This window comes from Gadus chalcogrammus, chromosome 21, assembly GCF_026213295.1.
Source record: "Gadus chalcogrammus isolate NIFS_2021 chromosome 21, NIFS_Gcha_1.0, whole genome shotgun sequence".
Classification (NCBI taxonomy): Eukaryota; Metazoa; Chordata; class Actinopteri; order Gadiformes; family Gadidae; genus Gadus; species Gadus chalcogrammus.
In genome coordinates, this window is record NC_079432.1 from 1,092,086 (window position 1) to 1,114,684 (window position 22,599).

At 51.4% G+C, this 22,599-nt stretch overlaps 2 protein-coding genes across 2 annotated transcripts; one reads left to right on the forward strand and one right to left on the reverse strand.

Moving 5' to 3' along the window:
• Positions 1–463: 463 nt before the first annotated feature.
• On the forward strand, positions 464–7,275 carry LOC130374849 (endoribonuclease ZC3H12A-like; the record flags this gene model as incomplete). The annotated part of the gene is made up of 5 exons (XM_056581826.1): positions 464–807; positions 2,190–2,329; positions 2,692–2,926; positions 3,630–3,736; positions 4,578–7,275. Coding segments are annotated over 5 exons (1,398 nt in total), but the record flags the coding sequence as incomplete, so codon positions are not given.
• On the reverse strand, positions 5,238–21,415 carry tab2 (TGF-beta activated kinase 1 (MAP3K7) binding protein 2). Its single transcript, XM_056581655.1, has 8 exons — positions 21,123–21,415; positions 14,723–14,922; positions 12,309–13,458; positions 11,777–12,277; positions 8,931–9,091; positions 8,467–8,560; positions 8,137–8,228; positions 5,238–7,991 (listed from the first exon to the last, which is right to left on the reverse strand). Exons 2-8 carry the CDS (start codon positions 14,822–14,824, stop codon positions 7,848–7,850), a joined length of 2,244 nt encoding a protein of 747 aa, XP_056437630.1. The 5' UTR covers positions 14,825–14,922; positions 21,123–21,415; the 3' UTR covers positions 5,238–7,847.
• Between the last annotated feature and the right edge of the window lie 1,184 nt (positions 21,416–22,599).

A 22,599-nucleotide genomic window follows, 5' to 3' on the forward strand; every position in this document is an offset into this window, starting at 1 on the left:
AGAGTGTTGACCAGGTGAGGAGGTAGGAGGTAGGAGTGTTGACCAGGTGAGGAGGTGGGAGGTAGGAGTGTTGACCAGGTGAGGAGGTAGGAGGTAGGAGTGTTGACCAGGTGAGGAGGTGGGCGTGTCTTACGGTAGAGAGTTGTTACGGTAAAGGTAACACCTCCTCCCGTCTTTGCACAGGGTTCATTTAATCTCCGTTGTGTTCCGTCCGTGCCACCGCGATACAGAAGCTCTTTAGAGCGAGTTGACAACCGGCTCAGGCCTGAACCGACATCAGAGCTGGTCCAACAGAGGCTGGATCTGTTCACAGGGTCAGCCCTAGACCAGGGCTGGCTGTGTCACACAGACCCGCCCCTTCTGATGTCACCTGTCGCCCTCTAGTACACAGGTGGTTCCCATGGAGATCTACCAGGAGCAGAAGGCTAGGAGGCTCCTCCCCAGAGACAGCCCCCCCTCCCCCCCCGGCCCCGCGGACCCCCCCGACCCCCAGCCCAGCAAGGTGGAGCGCTTCCTGAAGCTGGGCTACACCCACAGAGACATCCACCGCGTGCTGCAGAGCCTGAAGCCCGACGCCCAGACCAACGACATCCTGGAGGAGCTCATCAAGACGTCCCCCCGGGCCGCGGCCCAGGCCGCCTCCCTCCCCGCCCCGGCCCCCAGCTCCACCCCCCGGCTGGTGGCCCGCGGCTGCAGCCTCACGGACCCCGGCCCCCGGGCCCCCAGCCCCAGGAAGACCCCGGCCAAGGCGCATCCGGGTAGCGGGTTCAGGCCGGTGGTCATCGATGGGAGCAACGTAGCCATGAGGTAAGAGACAGGTGGGAGGACGGTGTTGGGCAGAGGTAGGGGTGGCAGAGACTAGAGGCTAGTTACTCACAGCATCATAGCCTAGAGGCTAGTGAGCCAAAGGATAGCCTAGTGGCTAGTTACTCACAGCATCATAGCCTAGAGGCTAGTGACCCAAAGGATAGCCTGGTGGCTAGTGACCCAAAGGATAGCCTAGTGGCTACTGACTCAAAGGATAGCCTGGTGGCTAGTGACCCAAAGGATAGCCTAGTGGCTACTGACTCAAAGGATAGCCTAGTGGCTAGTGACTCAAAGGATAGCCTGGTGGCTAGTGACTCAAAGGATAGCCTAGTGGCTAGTGACTCAAAGGATAGCCTAGTGGCTACTGACTAAAAGGATAGCCTATTGACTAGTGACTCAAAGGATAGCCTAGTGGCTAGTGACTCAAAGGATAGCCTAGTGGCTACTGACTCAAAGGATAGCCTGGTGGCTAGTGACCCAAAGGATAGCCTAGTGGCTAGTGACTCAAAGGATAGCCTAGTGGCTAGTGACTCAAAGGATAGCCTGGTGGCTACTGACTCAAAGGATAGCCTAGAGGCTAGTGACCCAGAGGATAGCCTGGTGACTAGTGACCTAAGGATAGCCTGGTGGCTAGTGACCCAAAAGATAGCCTGGTGGCTACTGACCCAAAGGATAGCCTAGAGGCCCAAAGGATAGCCTGGTAGCTACTGACTCAAAGGATAGCCTAGTGACTAGTGACTCAAAGGATAGCCTAGTGACTAGTGACTCAAAGGATAGCCTGGTAGCTACTGACTCAAAGGATAGCCTAGTGACTAGTGACTCAAAGGATAGCCTAGTGACTAGTGACTCAAAGGATAGCCTAGTGGCTACTGACTCCCATAATAGCCTAGAGGCTAGTGTCTCCCAGCGTTATAGCCTGGGGGTTTGTGACTCCCAGCAGAGAGGTTGGGATTCTATCCAGGTCAGGTCAAACATGAGAAGGTTTCCGTGGTCTCTGAAGGCCCTTTTCAGGGCACAATGCCTCAGTTCCTCCGTCGACTTCCTCTTCTGTGTTTTTCGGTTATTTATACTCTCTCGGAAGTACTGCATGTGGACTCTTCCTCGCCACACACCCTTATCGCTGGGAGTGTGATTGATCTACACTGAGGGCGAGGCTTCAGTTCACAATGGGGTACTTAGGAGCTAGTAGTTAGCAGCTAGCACCTAGCAGCTCAAAGCTAGCAGCTAGTCTAGCACCCGGGGCTGCCAGAGTGTGAATATGAACCAAATTTCGCTACAAAGCGTGCGGTCGCACCAGCACCCCTGAGCCGCGGTTTCACTTCCTCTTGTCCCAAACCGGTTTCAACAGGGGCTTAAGGCTGTTTGTTTTGGCGTCTTCGCAGCCATGGCAACAAGAAGGTGTTTTCCTGCCGTGGGCTGCAGCTGGCGGTGATGTGGTTCTGGGGGCGGGGCCTGCGTGACATCACCGTGTTCGTCCCCTTGTGGCGCAAGGAGCAGCCGCGCCAAGACACTCCCATCACAGGTACACCGTCATCACGGACGAGGGCTGGGTCAGCGGCAGGGGCGGGACGGGGCGGGGCGGGAGAGGCTAACCCCGCTGGTTAGCGTGTGTGTGTGGCTCTGGAGGTACTGCGGGTCGGCTGGTAACCTGAAGGCGGCCGGTTGGATCCCCGGCCCTCCTAGCTGAGTGCCGAGGTGTCCCTGAGCAAGGTGCCTCACCCTGACTGCTCCCGACCAGCTGGCCGTCGCCCTGCGTGGCTGACTCCGCCGTCGGGGTGTGAATGTGTGCATGAACGGGTGAATGTGAGGCAGGATTGTTAAGCGCTGTTGAGTGGCCACTGGTTAGCAAAGCGCTGTCTAAATGCAGTCCGTCTAATCCCCCAGACCAGCACATCCTGGAGGAGCTGGAGAGCCGGAGGATCCTGGTGTTCACGCCGTCGCGACGCGTCAGCGGGCGGCGTGTGGCGTGCTATGACGACCGCTACATCGTGCGTCTGGCCGTGGAGTCGGACGGCATCATCGTCTCCAACGACAACTACCGTGACCTGCAGACGGAGAGCCCGCAGTGGAAGAGGTTCATCGAGGAGAGGCTGCTCATGTACACCTTCGCCAACGACAAGTAAGACTGACCCAAGCCTCTGTACTGTCTAACCCCCACCTGCTCCTTAACGACGTGTGTCTGTACTGTCTAACCCCTACCTGCTCCTTAATGACCTGTCTCTGTACTGTCTAACCCCTACCTGCTCCTTAATGACCTGTCTCTGTACTGTCTAACCCCTACCTGCTCCTTAATGACCTGTCTCTGTACTGTCTAACCCCTACCTGCTCCTTAATGACCTGTCTCTGTACTGTCTAGCCCCTACCTGCTCCTTAATGACCTCTCTGTACTGTCTAACCCCTACCTGCTCCTTAATGATCTGTCTCTGTATTGTCTAACCCCTACCTGCTCCTTAATGACCTGTCTCTGTACTGTCTAACCCCTACCTGCTCCTTAACGACCTGTGTCTGTACTGTCTAACCCCTACCTGCTCCTTAATGACCTGTCTCTGTACTGTCTAACCCCTACCTGCTCCTTAACGACCTGTGTCTGTACTGTCTAACCCCTACCTGCTCGTTAATGACCTGTCTCTGTACTGTCTAACCCCTACCTGCTCCTTAATGACCTGTCTCTGTACTGTCTAACCCCTACCTGCTCCTTAATGACCTGTCTCTGTACTGTCCAACCCCTACCTGCTCCTTAATGACCTGTCTCTGTACTGTCTAACCCCTACCTGCTCCTTAATGACCTGTCTCTGTACTGTCTAACCCCTCCCCAACCACAGGTTCATGCCCCCAGACGATCCCCTGGGGCGTAGCGGTCCGACCATCGACAGCTTCCTGCGAAACGCGCCCTGGGAACAGGAAGTCAAGCAGCAGCACTGCCCCTACGGTACCGTAATGTCTATAATAAACTATATTATAACCTCCATTACCGTATTATCTATAATAAACTATATTATAACCTTCAGTACAGTATTATCTTTAATATACTCTGCTATATATTAATACCAACAGAACCTTATGCTTTATATGAATGACATTACTTTAACTTAGCAGACACTATATAAAGCGACTTACAATAAGTGCATTAAACCAATAAGATAGAAGAATAGAGAGTGCATCAAAGGCATCAAATTAGAGTTATTTTTTCTTATTTTTCTTGTTTTGATAGGCAAAGATGCATATTAGAGAGAGAGAGAGAGAGAGAGAGAGAGAGAGAGATACAGAAAAACAAACATCACTGCACGTCAGTCAGGCATCAGGACACAACAGAGGAGACCTGGTTATTTCCTTGATGGTGGAGATATGTGGCGTGACGTGGCGAGCAGTGTGTGATACGACGGCGTCGGCCATCAGGACTGGGTGGAGCCCCAGGCTGGTCTGAACTCAGCTTTATTTACATACGAGGAATGTGTCGGGGACTTCCTTGTACTGAACGGGCATTACATCCGATTGTTCAAGCCCTCCTGTTCCTCTTCTACACAATCTGCAGGCTTTGTCTGAAACGCTCCAGGCTGAGACACTAAAGACTGAGAGACACTTTAGCCTGAGGCACTTTAGTCAGAGACACTTGAGCCTTAAATACTTTAGCCTGAGACACATGAGCCTTAAATACTTTAGCCTGAGGCATTGTGGCATTAAAATGTACACCCCAGTGGATCTGCTGTTGTGTAAGTGTACCGTGTGCCTCCCTATTTGTTCAATAATCACTTTATCCGTCCTCCTTCCAGGTAAGAAGTGTACTTACGGGAGCAAATGCAAGTTCTACCACCCTGAACGAGCCAACCAATCACAGCTCTCGGTGGCTGACGAGCTGCGAGCCATGGGCAGGCCGACGCCCATCCACCAAACGCCCGCCCAGCTCGAGGTGGAACTCACCTCTCTGTACCCCCCCTCCTCTCCGGCGAGGAGAGACCACGCCCCCACCAGGGCCGGTCAGACCTGGGGCCCCCCGTCCTCCCTGGACCAGGCCCTCGGCTCCATGGAGGGCTCTGTGTCGGAGCCGCGCCTCCGGTCCACCGACGGCCTCTCCAGCGGCTACTCCAGCGGCTACTCTGGGTCCTCTGGTTTCCACAGCGAACCCTGGGGGGGCGGGGTCTGGGGCAGCCTGCCTCTGGCCCCGCCCCCCAGGGGGAGCAGCATGTCAGGGGGCGGGGTCACAGAGGAGAGGCGGACCCTGAGCAGTCAGCTGAGCGCCCTGTTCCCTCCTCGCACCGTCCAAGAGATCATGGACACCCACCCCCACGTGGCGGACATGTCCCAGCTCATCTCCCTCATACAGAGGACCACCCCCCTGTCCTAGCCCTTCAGCTAGCTAGCCCTAGCTCTATCTTAACTTAACCCCTAGCTCTATCTTAACTTAACCCCAAACCCCTAGCTGTATCCTAACCCTAACTTAACCCCAAATCCTAGCTCTATCCTAACCCTAACTCAACCCCAAACACTAGCTCTATCTTAACCTAACTATCCTAACCCTAACTTAACCCTGAATCCCAGCTCTAACTTAACCTTTAACCCTAGCTCTAGCCCAACCAAGGGCTATGTATCCTTAATGAGGAGCATGCCATGTTGAACCAGGGCCCTGTGTTTATCTTCTCAGCATTAAAGCTGTTCCTCGGGTCAGAGTTAAGACCTGACCAGGTTGTAAATGTGCAATGCACTTCTCTATTGCTGGATTGCCAGCGCTGACTAACAGCATACTGTTGTGTCCCAGTTGCCTCAAAATGAGGAAACTTATTTTGTTAAGATTTATGGTTCCGAAGAGAACGTTTCCTTCCTCCTAGCTGTGAATACCACCGTGCCTTTATCTCAGACCGTGTTTTACAATGTGTGGAATAAAACTTTTTATACCTGATCATGTGCTTTGCTTATAGTTTTGTCCAAACAACTTAAACTAAACGTAACCTAGTTAGCTAATTAAAGCTAAACCTAACCACACCTAACCTTGCTAACTTTAAACCTAAACTTAACCAAACCAAGCTAATTGTATACCTAAACTTAACCAAACCCTAGCCGACAGTATACCTACACTTCACCAAGCACTTGTTAAACATCTACCTTAACTTAGCAAAACCCTGGCTCACTGTACCACTCAACTTAACTAAACCCTAGCTAACTTTAAACCTAAATTTAACCAAACCAAGCTAACTGTATACCTAAACTTAACCAAACCTACATAACGTTCTACATAAACTTACCTTAACTTAGCAAAACCCTGGCTCACTGTACCACTCAACTTAACTAAACCCTAGCTGACTTTCTACCTAAACTTAACCAAACCAAGCTAACTGTATTCCTTAACTTACTCAAAAAGCGTTTGCTTCCCTCTGCATGCTGCTGGAAGCAGCTATCTGTAGACTCGATTATCTCATATATATCCCATAACACATCTAATGCGTCATGGGAATATTCCCCAGGATACATCTTTTACCCATTGAAAACGGCAGATCAGATCTGGAACAGCTCGGCAGATTAACTGAAGTCCTGCAGGTGCCTCTCCGATGAGTTCAAGAGAGCAAACCAAGCAGGTGGCGCCATCTGGCGGCTGACAGAGCCTTCGGCTTCCAACACCATTGAAGACTTTTCCAGAATAGATTTTTTTAATTATTTTTACAAATAACTTATCTGTTACAAAGACAGTTTTCCCAGCTAAAATCAAAAAAAACACTTTAGATATCCAAATAATTTGTTTTTCCACGTAATAAAACAAACTCCTGCTTAGAAACAGGAGTCCCACTTTGTACGATTTCAGTTGGTTTTGTTTTAAGGCACTGATTGGTGAGAGCGAAGACCCAGGCACTAATGCACGGCTTTTTTTTTTTCACAAAATGTGGGAAAACTTCACAAAAATAATCATGACACAGTTTCTGGAACTGATTGGCAATAAGAAAACGTTTGAAATCGTCACCAAGAAAGCAGACAGGAAGGAGGAAGCGACCTGATAAAGATGGCGGCCCCGGCGCGTCCGTAGTGTCAGGTGACGTCGACGCCCGGACCGCAGGAACACTTCAAATATTCGAACGTCCACGCTTTTATTTTGAAAAACCGATTCAGACGGTCTAAGGCGGTTTTGTAAAGTCCGGAGGAGGCCGATGGCGCCCGATGGGGTCAGCCAATCGGGCGTCTCCCCCCCAAAGTCAGAGTGATTCCGTGTGGCGATGTCGTCCCGTCGCGACTCAAACCTTTATTGATTCAAACCTTTATTCCAGTTGTCACAACAACGCACCGAGGTCAACTGAGGTCAACTGAGGTGAGCGAGGGGGGGCTGGCTTGATGTTCGGTAAACAAGACCGAGGCCACACCCCTGGACCCGGGGGCGGGCCCAGGGGGGCGTGGCTTCGTGACGACGAGGGTTCCGTCCGTTAGAGAGGCGGTCAGAGTAAGAGACAGGAAGAGGAAGTCTATAACGCTATACTTACAGGAAGGAGGTGGAGGGGCCTCTCCTCTCCGGACAGTACTGTACACAAAGCATGCAGTAACCATGGAGACCCGCGTAACCATGGACACCACCGTAACCAGGAAGTGAGCGTAACCAGGATTGAGCGTTACCATGTAGAACCCTGTAACCAGGAAGTGAGCGGCGAAGGCGGCGGCCCGGCGAGGGGTAGGCCGAGCCGGCGCCCCCCCCAGAGGACCGGACGGAGCAGACCGGACCGGGACCGGACCGGAACCGGACCGGGACCGGGTCTAGACCCCACCTAGACCGGACCGGGACCAGGTCTAGAGTAGACCGGACCCCAGAGGGTACACAGCGGGGTGCCGTGTGAAGTTCATAATACTGAAGGGGAGCAGTAGGAGTATCCCATGGTGCACCTGTGTCCCAGCGAACAGGAGGGGGGGGGGCGAGGTACGACTGACACACACACACACACACACACACACACACGACACACGACAGACAGACACACACACACACAGACACACACACACACAGACACACACACACACACACACACTCCTGTGGGTGGTCTACTGGCTCTCTGATTGGGCGGGGGGCGGGGCTAGAAGTGTCTGCGGAAGTCACACTCCTCACAGCGGTTCAGCAAAGGGTGGTTGAAGAAGGTGCACTCCGTGCAGCTCCAGTGGCTGCCCTCCTCCTCCTCCTCCTCCTCCTCCTCCTGCTGCTCCTGCTGGTGCTGATGCTGCTGCTGTTGCTGCTCCTGCTGCTGATGCTCTGAGGACGACTTTGGACCACGGACGCCTCCCTCTGGAGGAGGAGAGAGAGGTTAGAGGAGCGACGGTGAGGAGAAGGGAGAGAGATGGGGGAGTGGGCGGGCCTCACTCACCGACCGCCGCGGGACCTTTGGGTTTGGGCGGGACGAGACCCAGGAACCCGATGTTGTCATAGAAGTTGTCGATGGCACTGGGGTTAAAGTGTGGTCCTGCACAGAGACACAGGCTCTTACTGGCTTATAGGCCTTTCACACATTCACTGAAAAGACCATTCTGGGTAAATCTGAGTAAAGTCTGAGTAAAGTCAGGCTAAAGTCAGGGTAAAGTCAGGGTGACATCAGGATAACGTCAGGATAACGTCAGGATAACGTCAGGATAAAGATTTGGGCGAGATAGGGGAAGTCAGTGGAAAGTCATGGGGAAGTCCCGGTAAAGCTAGACACCAACCTCGTGTTTGCAGGAGATCGATCTCTTTGGTGAGGCAGTCGATGTCAATCTGCAGGATCCGGTTTTTACACCTCAACTGTTTCATCTCCTCGTTCTGAAAACCAAACCCGATGTCAGACATCAGAACATCAGGTTCCACGCTGAAGCATTTGTTTCCACGTAGAGAATAACAAAGGCGTCAAACTACTTTGAGGTTACAGGACACAAGAGAGAGAGAGAGGCAGAAATATGGAGTGAGATAGTGAGAGATAGGGAGATAGTAATATAGTGAGATAAAGAGTGATAGTGAGAGACAGAGTGAGGCAGATAGAGTGAGATAGTGAGAGGAAGTGAGACCAAGACAGAGGGATACAGAGTGGGGGAAAGTGCGAGACAGCGAGAGAGTGAGATAGGGAGAGAGAGAGAATGAGATAGTGAGAGACAGAGTGAGAGTGAGACAGCGAGGTGGACAGTGAGGGTCTTACGGAGGGTGTTTGCGAGGCGGAGTTGGACCTCTCGTTCCGCCTCCTGGTGAGGTCGTTCTCCATGTCGTTCACCTCCTCCTTCAGCTTCTCCAGCCGCTGCCTCTTCACCTCCAGCTCCCTCCACAGACGCTCCATACGGGCCTTCTGGTGCACCAGCAGGGCTGCACACACACACACAGTCACGGATACACTAATAACACACACACACACACACACACAGTCACGGATACACTGATAACACACACACACAGTCACGGATACACTAATAACACACACACACACACACACAGTCACGGATACACTAATAACACACACACACACACACAGTCACGGATACACTGATAACACACACACACACACACAGTCACGGATACACTGATAACACACACACACACACACACAGTCACGGATACACTAATAACACACACACACACACACACAGTCACGGATACACTAATAACACACACACACAGTCACGGATACACTGATAACACACACACACACACAGTCACGGATACACTAATAACACACACACACACACACACACACATACACAGTCACGGATACACTGATAACACACACACACACACACACACAGTCACGGATACACTGATAACACACACACACACACACACACACACACACACACACAGTCACGGATACACTAATAACACACACACAGTCACGGATACACTGATAACACACACACACACACAGTCACGGATACACTGATAACACACACACACACACACAGTCACGGATACACTGATAACACACACACACACACACACAGTCACGGATACACTAATAACACACACACACACACACACACACACACACACACACACAGTCACGTATACACTAATAACACACACACACACACAGTCACGGATACACTAATAACACACACACACACACACACACACACAGTCACGGATACACTAATAACACACACACAGTCACGTATACACTAATAACACACACACACACAGTCACGGATACACTGATAACACACACACACACAGTCACGTATACACTAATAACACACACACACACACACACACACACACAGTCACGTATACACTAATAACACACACACACACACACACAGTCACGGATACACTGATAACACACACACATACACACACAGTCACGGATACACTAATAACACACACACACACACAGTCACGGATACACTGATAACACACACACACACACACACACACACAGTCACGGATACACTAATAACACACACACACACAGTCACATATACACTGATAACACACACACAGTCACGTATACACAAATAACACACACACACACACACACAGTCACGTATACACTGATAACACACACACACACACACACAGTCACGTATACACTAATAACACACACACACACACACAGTCACGTATACACTGATAACACACACACACACACACAGTCCCGTATACACTAATAACACACACACACACACACAGTCACGGATACACTAATAACACACACACACACACACAGTCACGTATACACTAATAACACACACACACACAGTCACGTATACACTGATAACACACACACACACACACACGCTGCACCAGAAGGGCTGCACACACAAGTCACTCAGTCAAACAGTCCTAAAATGACATGTCCTCAGAGATTGATGTTGGTACCACTGGGTTGTCCGACAGCAACGCTGCTGTCTGTTCACCTTTGATGTTTCAGTTCGGTTTATTACTTTCTGTTTGGCCGGTGGTTTCAACATCCTGTACTCAGAGAACCCCAGTATAACACTAGGCAGCCACATAATGTAGCGTAGCAACATTAGCCGTCTTTCTGCCACTAATGTGTAGATATAGATCTACTCGATGTTATAAAGAGTGTAGATATAGATCTAACAGATGTTATAAAGAGTGTAGAGATGTTCTACGGGGGGGGGGGGGGGGGGGGTTTAGATCTAGATCTTTAAGATGTTCTACAGAGGGGTGTAGATCTAGACCAGGGGTCGGCAACCTTTTGTATCAAAAGAGCCATTTTGGCCCATCTCCTGCAAAAAAAAATTTTTTGGAGCCGCAAACTTTTTCATTCACCCCCTCCCCCCTCCGGAGACGCTAACGCTGCGCACCGCACAGACATTTTTTGTGACACTCTGTAAAAAAATAACATAAATCTTTAGCTGTCATGTGGCATCAGGGAGTAGCCTACAGTACAGTAGACTACAGTAGCCAGTCAGCAGCGTCAACCGTTGACGTTCTACGTGATCGGTCATGGCCAGCAATGTAAACAAGGAATAGATAGCATAGCATAGCATAGCGATACAATAGTCAAGTAATGAAAAAACTGTAAGGACCTTTATTATCAAAATATAACGTACTGAAACTTTAATATTCAACACGAGAACTTTAATGCTGTAAACCTTTTTTTATTATTATTATTTTTTTAAGAAAACTGCAGGGAGGGGTGTAGACCTACCAGATGTTGCCCAGGGGTTCAGGTATAGCTCTACTATATGTTCTACAGGGGGATGTAGATCTAGACCTACCAGATGTTGCCCAGGGGTTTAGGTATAGCTCTACTATATGTTCTACAGGGGGGGGTGTAGACCTACCAGATGTTGCCCAGGTGTTCAGATATAGCTCCACTATATGTTCTACAGGGGGGGGTGTAGACCTACCAGATGTTGCCCAGGGGTTTAGGTATAGCTCTACTATATGTTCTACAGGGGGGTGTAGATCTAGACCTACCACATGTTGCCCAGGAGTTCAGGTATAGCTCTACTATATGTTCTACAGGGGGGGGGTGTAGGTCTAGACCTACCAGAGCCCCCCCAGGTGGTCCCGCCCACTGACCTTGTGTGTAGGCCGCGTCGTCCGAGCCGGCGCTGAGCCGGCGGTGCTCGCTGGGCCGGTCCCGGCCCTGGGGGTCCCGGCCCTGGGGGTCCAGCGCCGGCGGGGGCTCCGCCTCGCTGAAGTGGTGGTCCGGGAGCGGCAGCAGGTTGGCCGTCTCGAAGGTGGGGGACACCACGCCGGGGGAGACCGCGGGGGGCTTGTTGGGCGACACCGTGATCTTGAAAGTGTACTTGGTGTTGGGCTGGGTGACCACCACCCGGGGGGACGAGGCCCCCAGCCCGCCGCCCGCCGCCCCCCCCGCGTGCCCGACGCGGGACTTGGGCGGGTGGTGGTGGATGTAGGCGGGGCCCATGCTGAGCCCGCCCCCCATGGCCCGCGCCCCCGACCCCGAGCCCTGCATGGGGGCGTTGGCCGAGATGTAGACCGTGGGCGGGTTGCGGCCGCCGCCGCCGTCCTCCGCGCCGGCCGAGATGTAGAACTTGGGGGCGCCGCGGGGGGGGGGGCACGGCCGCGGCCATCGGGGGGCCGTCCTCGCCGAGGGCGGAGGGCGGGTGGTGCGCGGCGGGGGGGCTGGCCGAGATGTAGACGGTGGGCTGGCTGCGGCTCAGCCCCCCGACGGCCAGCGGCGCGCTGTGGGAGGGGCCCGAGGACGAGGACGAGGCCGGGCAGGAGTTGGAGGAGGCGCTGGAGCGCGGGCCCCCGGAGCGCGGGCCCCCGGAGGGCCGCAGCAGGGCGCTGCTGGAGCTCCGCTGGGGCGACTCCAGCTTGATCTCGATCTGGTTCTTGCGGGGGCCGGTGGAGATGTTCTGGATGTTGTACTGGCTGAAGGAGGGGGGCGGCTGGGGGCCGGCGGGGGCCTGCAGGAGGGAGGAGGGCGCCTGGGGGGTGGTGGGGGAGCTGATGGGCATGTAGACGTGGGAGGTCTGGTGGGGGCCCTGGTGGGGGCCCTGGTGGGGGCCCTGGTGGGGGCCCTGGTGCTGCGAGGTATGCGAGGAGGAGGCGTGGGGGAGGCCGGGCCACGCCCCCGCCGGGCAGGGCGGGTGGGGGTTGATCTGGTACATCTGGGGGGGCTGGGAGGTGGGGCTGTACTGGGCGCGGGCCGGGCCGGGCTGGGGGCCCCGGTGGACCCCCGTCTGGCTGACGTAGGGCCGGATGTAGATGGCGTTGCCCTGGGGGCTGCCCATGCCCGCCTGCGGCCCCCCGTGGATGTGCAGCGAGGTGGGGGTGTTGCGGCCCGTCTTGGGGGCCAGGGTGACGGTGATGGGGTTGAAGCGGGGGGGCGGGCCGCCCTGGGGGGGCGCGCCGCCCTGGGGCCCCTTGGCCGGGTACAGCCCCAGGTGCTGCGGGGGCTGGGGCTTGCGCTGGGGGGCGTCCATCGAGCCGCACGCCGCCGGGCGGGGGGGCCCCTGCGCCCCCTGCTGGTAGAAGTCGGGGGCGGGGGCGGCGGGGGTCTGCAGGGGCCCGTCCCCCAGGCTGTGGGCCAGCGTCCTGCTGCCGTTCATCCTGGGCCCCGGGGGGGCGGCGCTGGGAGCCGGGGTGGTCAGACCCAGGCTCAGCTTGGTCATGTGCTTCCGGAGCCCGGAGATGCTGGCGTCCGATAGGCTCTCGGTCTCCTCGCTGTACAGGTAGGCGGGGCTCACCTGGGACAGGTAGGCGCAGCAGGCGTCCACGTTGTTGTTGTTCTGGACGGACACAGAGAGCGGCTGCAGAGTATTTATACACATTGAGGACCACGGCCCCGAGCTAGAGACGGTCCGACGTCATCTCTCCTTCCCGATACCGGCTCCTGAGGTTGAGTATCGGCCGATACCGAGTCTACATCGAGCGTTGTAACTACGGTAGTATTGTTCTTATCGAAGGGTTCTCTTAGGACGACCGCGATGCATAGCCCGATTACTTACAATCATTTTTTTCAGAATTAGATCATTTAAAATGTTTAATTATAATAATGAATGTGTATTCTTGTAGACAAGCGTCCATGTTTTAGCCTCGGTAGCTCTGACACACGTCGGTCTGAGGTGGAGTTCCCCCGTACGACTCCCCGTACGACGCGGCTCACCACCGCAGGGTGTGACGCTCTCTGTCCCATCGGCGCATAGACTTGCATACTCGCCGATACCGCGTTCTAGCCAGTATCGGAGGGATTTCGATATGGTTCTCGGTATCGGAACAACTCTACTAGGGCTGGACCTAATTATTCGAATATTCGAATACTCGTTCGGAAAATTTGTATTCGAAGCTTAAATCAGTATTCGGAGCTTCGTTTTTTTTTTTTTTTTCACGTACGTGACATTACCAGAGCGAGGGAGGCAAACCATAAGCGACACCAAGCAGAGAAGCGAGAGAGGTGGAGGAAGAATAGATATCTTGTTTCCCTTTACTTATAACGCAACATTAGCGGGATCTCTGGAGGAAAAGTAATACTTAAAACCTTAGCTTAGTTGTTTGTTTACGTTCGCTGTACAGCGCCGCGCCAATCAACTGTGACTGGCTTGCTGCAGAGCGTGAGCGTCTTGGGAATACCCGGTCAATATAATGGATATAAAATGGACACATAAGACAATCAATAGTCGGTATTTGTTATGGATTTATTGTACAAATTTCCTGAAAAGATGCACGTTCCAGAATGAATTGAAAAGCTCCCGTAAGGGCTGAGATGACAGAGAACAGCTGATTTGGAACGAAGCAACAGCTGTTCGCTTTCACGGGGAAAAACTAAGGAACTTCTACCTACTTAGGCCTACTAATTTACCTTCAAAAGCTATTAAATCTTCAACAAAATATGCTGTCAAAATCGGTTCCAGGGAGTATATAGGGATTATTAATGTTGTTTTTGATGGTGTTTTTTTATGGAACGAGTATTTGAATATTCGCTCGGCATTGGGGCCAGCCCTAAACTCTACACATGCTGGAGAAACAAAGTGCGGACCCCGGGGGGGCGCTCACCTGCAGGGCGCACTGGGACACCACGCCCTCGGGGACCTCCGGGTACTTCTGCCGCAGCTCGTGTAAAACCTGAGTGTCTATCTGCTGGCTTCCCTGGGCCATTCGTCTAGAGGCAGGGCAGGACCGCTCGCTCCAGGGGCGGGGCCGGTGCGGTCAGCTAGGGGTCACCGCTGGACACAGCACTCCTCCAGCATCATCATCTGAGGGCGGGCGGGGGGGGGGGGGGGGGGGGATACAGGAATAAAGTGAACAACCCGATCACACACATTGGGCCAGGTGGGCGTGCATATGAAACGGCAGGAAACACGGGGAGCTCTTCATAAATATAACTCTGGATCAAGTTGGAGGTTGTTCTCGAAATGACATCGCAGAGAACACTTTGAAGGTATGACCACGACCAGCCGCGGAGTGGACCGGGGCCTGGACTGAAGTCTGTGGCAAGGCCTGGACTGAGGGCTGCTTGGTGGTTAGGGCTGGGGGTTAGCCCTGGACTGAGGGCTGGGGGTTAGCCCCTGGACTGAGGGCTGCTGGGTCTAGGTGGTTAGTGCTGGGTCTAGGTGGTTAGTGCTGGGTCTAGGTGGTTAGTGCTGGGTCTAGGTGGTTAGTGCTGGTGGTTAGTGCTGGGTCTAGGTGGTTAGTGCTGGGTCTAGGTGGTTAGTGCTGGGTCTAGGTGGTTAGCCCTGGTGGCACTGGTTAGTGCTGGGTCTAGGTGGTTAGTGCTGGGTCTAGGTGGTTAGTGCTGGGTCTAGGTGGTTAGTGCTGGTGGTTAGTGCTGGGTCTAGGTGGTTAGTGCTGGGTCTAGGTGGTTAGTGCTGGGTCTAGGTGGTTAGTGCTGGGTCTAGGTGGTTAGTGCTGGTGGTTAGTGCTGGGTCTAGGTGGTTAGTGCTGGGTCTAGGTGGTTAGTGCTGGGTCTAGGTGGTTAGTGCTGGGTCTAGGTGGTTAGTGCTGGGTCTAGGTGGTTAGTGCTGGGTCTAGGTGGTTAGTGCTGGGTCTAGGTGGTTAGTGCTGGGTCTAGGTGGTTAGTGCTGGGTCTAGGTGGTTAGTGCTGGGTCTAGGTGGTTAGTGCTGGTGGTTAGTGCTGGGTCTAGGTGGTTAGTGCTGGGTCTAGGTGGTTAGTGCTGGGTCTAGGTGGTTAGCCCTGGTGGCACTGGTTAGTGCTGGGTCTAGGTGGTTAGTGCTGGGTCTAGGTGGTTAGGGCTGGTGGTTAGTGCTGGGTCTAGGTGGTTAGTGCTGGGTCTAGGTGGTTAGTGCTGGGTCTAGGTGGTTAGTGCTGGGTCTAGGTGGTTAGTGCTGGGTCTAGGTGGTTAGTGCTGGTGGTTAGTGCTGGGTCTAGGTGGTTAGGGCTGGGTCTAGGTGGTTAGTGCTGGGTCTAGGTGGTTAGTGCTGGGTCTAGGTGGTTAGTGCTGGGTCTAGGTGGTTACCCCCTTTACTAGATGGGTAGGCCCCCGGGTCAGAAGGTCCCTTAGTTGGTTAGCCATGCTCAGAAAAGGGCTAAACTGGTTATGCTCTGACTAACGCTCACTAACCCCACCCAGACGCAGAAGCACCCAGCCCTCCCCCGGTTCGAGTGGGGGCAGAAAAACGAACACACCCCACATACCACCACTTTCCCCGGTGATTGGCTGGGTGGTTGTGCAAGCGGCGTACGACTATCTAAAAACTGGTTTAACGGGAAAGCAGCTAGCAGCAGGTTTAAGTGGCTAGGAGCCTCGCGCCCGTTAGAGGCTCCTCCACTCCTTGCCTGGCTTTCCATGAAACCAAACACCCACAGTGAGATCTAATCTATCGGTTTAACCTCCCTTTACAAGCACCAGGGTCAAGTTTTTATACATGGAAAAAGTATTTGTATATGTATCGAAGGATTAGCAGTAATACCCCTGACAAGTATTTATGCGTGGATAAAGTATTTGTATGTCTATTGAAGGTTTTGCAGTAATTCCTCAGACAAGTATTACATGGATGAAGTATTTGTATGTCAAAAACTATGGAAGGAATGGCAGTACCTGGACAAGTATTTGTACATGGATGAAGTTTTTGAAGTGTTTGCATGTCTAACTTTGGAAGGATTGGCAGTAATACCTCCTGAAAGAATTAATCAATGGATAAATAATTTGCATGGATACACAATACCTTGAAGAAAGAGCCAACGGGGACCGTCCCAAAACCATCCCATCTCCATCCCAGTGTTGTATTCTAGGATTAGCATAGTCTGTGTTTAAGAGCAGAAATCAGCCTCAAACAAGGAGATCACACCCCTACCACACATCACAGTGCTACAGCACACCCCACTACACCTTTACAACACAACAGCGCCATAAGACCCCTACAACACACCCGATTACACTGTTATAACACACCCCACTACAAAAAAACACAATGCTACAACACAATGGTGTTATATAACACCACAACAACACACCCCACTACAACACACCGCCCACGACACACCAGTACAGCCGACACACCGCTGCGACACACCGATACGACACACCCCTACAGCAGACATACCGCTACAGCCGACACACCACCACGACACACCAGTACAGCCGAAACACCGCTGCGACACACCGATACGACACACCCCTACAGCCGACACACCACTACGACACACCGCTACAACACAACGCTACGACACAACGCTACACCCGACACACCCCTACAGCCGTCACACCGCTACAACACAACGCTACGACACAACGCTACAGCCGACACACCGCTGCGACACACCGATACGACACACCCCTACAGCCGACACACCGCTACTACACAACGCTACGACACAACGCTACAGCCGACATACCGCTACAGCCGACACACCACCACGACACACCTACAGCCGACATACCGCTACAGCCGACACACCACCATGACACACCTACAGCCGACACAATGCTACGTCACACCGCTACAGCACAACGCTACAGCCGACACACCGCTACAACACAACGCTACGACACAACACTACGACACAGCTACAGCCGACACAACGCTACAGCCGACACACCGCTACAGCACAACGCTACAGCCGACACACCGCTACAACACAACGCTATGACACAACGCTACGACACACCTACAGCCGACACAACGCTACAGCCGACACACCACTACGACACAACGCTACGACACAACGCTACGACACAATGCTACGACACAACGCTACGACACACCACTAGAGCTGAAACACCACTACGACACAATGCTACGACACAACGCTACGACACACCACTAGAGCCGAAACACCGCTACAACACAACGCTACAGCCGACACACCACTACGACACAACGCTACGACACAACGCTACGACACACCACTAGAGCCGAAACACCAGTACGACACAACGCTACGACACAACGCTACGACACACCGCTACAAAACAACGCTACAGCCAAAATCACCGCTACGACACACCACTACGACACAACGCTACGACACAACGCTACAGCCGACACACCACTACGACACACCGCCACGACACAACGCTACGACACAACGCTACAGCCGACACACCACTACGACACAACACTACAGCCGACACACCACTACGACACACTGCTACGACACATCGCCACGACACACCGCCACGACACAACGCTACGACACAACGCTACGACACACCGCTACGACACACCGCCACGACACACCGCTACGACACAACGCTACGACACAACGCTACGACACAACGCTACGACACAACGCTACGACACAACGCTACGACACACCGCTACGACACACCGCTACGACACATGCTACGACACACCGCTACGACACAAGGCTACAGCCGACACACCGCTACAGCCGACACACCGCTACAGCCGACACCCCGCTACAGCCGACACACCGCTAGGACACACCGCTACGACACACCGCTACAGCCGACACACCGCTACAGCCGACACACCGCTACAGCCGACACACCGCTACGACACACCGCTACGACACACCGCTACAGCGACACACCGCTACAGCCGACACACCGCTACGACACACCGCTACAGCCGACACACCGCTACAGCCGACACACCGCTACACTCTGTGTGTCCACGGGACCCATCGCACACTCAAAAACCTCTGAGCCCACGTTGGTGATCCTTTCAGAGATCTCAGGTACAAGACGCAGAGTTTAATTTCCTCCTACTTAGGATAACACGTTTGTGATCTGAATAAAATAATGAAACATCTGCTCTGTCGTGACCTACTAGCAACTGTCTTAGTATTATGTTAATTCACATTATTTTACATTTAGGGACATTCTCATTCTGCTTTGATAAAAACATCTGGAAATGTCCATATATTCTTACCCGCTGCTTACCACTAAAAAATAAATTAAAAAAGATTTAAAAAAAAATATATATATATATATATATATATTACATTATGGGATTCAGGATCAGAAACAGATCGATTGCTGAGTAGGTTTTCACACAAAAATGATTTGTTTTGGTCTCGGTGTGCATCCCAATAACCATAAAAGAAAGTGTCTGGTCCCGACGGTCAGAATATAGCCATGTTACATCTCTTTAGATACATCTACCTTTATACATGTAAATACATCACAACGTAGTTCCTTTGGCTTCAGACCACAGCATGGGATGATCAACATCTTAAGCAACACCGAACATTAGGCAACACCGCAACAAACAAGTACTAATCTGTTCGGAATGGACCATACAAGATGGTTGGTACATTGAACAACCGTAAACACGTTTATTATACCACATAGGACTCTTAAACATGTATCATATGCCAGGTAGGACTCTTAAATATGTCCTTTTATATAATTGTATGACACTGTATAACCATTAGATGTGTGTATTACACCAGGCATGACTCCTAATGTGTGTATTACACCAGCTTCTACTTTTAGAATATGTATTGCACAAGCTAGTACTCTAATATTTGTATTACAACAGGAAGGACTCTAAATATGGATACTTTAGCAGGTATGACTCTTAATGTGGATATCACAACAGGTAGTACTCTTAATGTGTGTATTACAACAGGTAGTACTCTTAATGTGTGTACTTTACCAGGTAGTACTCTTAATGTGTGTATCACAACAGGTAGTACTCTTAATGTGTGTATTACACCAGGTAGTACTCTTAATGTGTGTACTTTACCAGGTAGTACTCTTAATGTGTGTATCACAACAGGTAGTACTCTTAATGTGTGTATCACAACAGGTAGTACTCTTAATGTGTGCATTACACCAGGTAGTACTCTTAATGTGTGTACTTTACCAGGTAGTACTCTTAATGTGTGCATTACACCAGGTAGTACTCTTAATGTGTGTCTTACACCAGGTAGTACTCTTAATGTGTGTACTTTACCAGGTAGTAATCTTAATGTGTGCATTACACCAGGTAGTACTCTTAATGTGTGGATTGCACCAGGTAGTACTCTTAATGTGTGTATCACAACAGGTAGTACTCTTAATGTGTGCATTACACCAGGTAGTACTCTTAATGTGTGTATTACACCAGGTAGTACTCTAACTGAGTGTTCTTTACCAGGTAGTACTCTTAATGTGTGCATTACACCAGGTAGTACTCTTAATGTGTGTATTACACCAGGTAGTACTCTAACTGAGTGTTCTTTACCAGGTAGTACTCTTAATGTGTGCATTACACCAGGTAGTACTCTTAATGTGTGCATTACACCTAGTACTCTTAATGTCTTTACTTTAGAAGGTATGACTCTTAATATGTGTATTACATCAGGTAGATCTCAATATGCGTTTATACCAGGTAGGATTGTTGAACATGTGTATGACACTGCATAACTGTGTATTACCATAAAAAACCAGAACGTTGATACATTTAAATCCTTAAATAAGAGTATTACAAACTAAATGCACTTACACAGAACACTAGTATTACCCAGCTGTGAATCAGTACCAATACCAGGTAAATACTCACAATAGTTGAGCAACATGTTGTTAATAACTGAATAAGTACTACTCTCTTGTGATATGCCGTTACTGAGAGTAACAACGCTATTTATTATCGCACCACTTCAACAATTTCTTACGACGTTGTACGAAACGCTCAATGGAAAAAGTAGCAACACGTCACGATAAAATGTAGTAAACTAGTTAAAACAAGTACCAAATCACTACTAACTAGCTAACCAGGGAACCGAGCACACAAAGAAACACCGAGTTCCAACATTCAGTGTGGGGAGAGTATTAGAAGTTAGGAAACAACCACAGCTCCAACTTTTTCCACCAGTCAAACGCCGACAACAAACTTTTCCTCCCCGTTTTATGTCCTGCTCCGGCGGGTCAGAAGTAAACCCAAACCGGTCCGTTAATCCACCACTTTATCAACCACTTTATAAACTTTGTTAACTTAGTTAACTTTAAATACACTGGGCCTAGAAGCGGAGAGGGAAGCCTACCGTCTCCTACCGCCGCCGCTCCCCGGGCCAGCGGGTCTCCAGCAGGAAGAGAAGCCGAGCGGGGGAAGCCCTGCCGCGGACCCGGAGCTCTGGCCGCACCGAGGCCTGGGCCTCCTCGGTCCTCTACTGGGGGGGATACAGCCCCACGACCCCCCGCCGGTGGAGAGGCTCGGAGATACTTGTGACAGCGCCTCGCTATCGTCTCGACTCCGCTGCTTTTTTCTTATTTTCTCCTCTTTTCTCCTCCAGGAGAAACAAAATACCGTCTCACAATATGGAGGCTTCTGAGGCGAGCAGCTATCGCGAGTGGAGGAGGTGTGGATATCGCGAGAGGAGAAAGTCGTCTGAGACTTTATGCCTTGGATGTATAATAAGAATATTTCTAGTCTAAGGTGTGAGATTTTTCCAGTGTCTGGGGCTTGTGGAGATGCTGACGTACTATCTCCATACTAGACTTGTAGCTATGCGCTGGCAAAGGAGTAAAGTGACTGGCTGTCAAACTAAGACCAGTTTTTAAGTCAAAACTCTCAGAAAAGCCCATTATCATTGTTCTTCCATGGGCCGGTGTTCCAGTATGGTAGTATCGGTTGGCTAATGGTGTGTGTGAGTGTGTGTGTGTGTGTGTGTGTGTGTGTGTGTGTGTGTGTGTGTGTGTGTGTGTGTGTGTGTGTGTGTGTGTGTGTGTGTGTGTGTGTGTGTATGAGGGTGTCTGTGTGTGTGTGTGTGTGTGTGTGTGTGTGTGTGTGTGTGTGTGTGGGAGAGTGGAAGAAGGGGGAGGGAGGGGAGGGAGGTGGAGATGGGGGAGAGTGGAAGGGAGGGGGGAGGGAGGGGGAGGAGGGGGAGAGTGGAAGGGAGAGGCCTGGAGGTTATCTAGGATGAAACACGAAGCGTCTGGAAGTTGGAATCAAACGTCTCATAACGCCAATGGTCCCATAACCAGGAGGGTTATTATATCTATGTATGATATCAACAATTATATATCGTAAACAAAGTTTCTGTCATGTTGTCCTGGTGTATGTCTTGTGTTTTATCATCTCAAACCTGATGAATTGTTATCAAGTTGTACGGTAGCTAATCTCCTCTCTGGTTGTCATCAGGTATTCCCCTGCCTGGTGGAGCTGCAGTCTGGCGACATCTAGTGGAGAACTCCACAGCGTCTACCAAAAGTCAAGGTTAAAATTAGAAGAGCTAGGTATTTTATTACAATAAAATAAATGTCCAGCCTTTTTCAATATGAAGAATAGATCAGTGATAGGACCTGAATTAATTAATCATTTACATCCCTGTCCATCAGCATTGACTATTTATATTTCCAGGTCATTTTAAGCTACAACCGGAAGCAATGGTAGAGATGGCGACTTTAAATACTTAAATAAGAGTTATATTTACCACTACATATTCGGGGGGACAACAGCGAGCATTAAAAGACAAAGGTTTATCAATGAGAAATTCTATATTCTAGTCGATCTGTTCCATG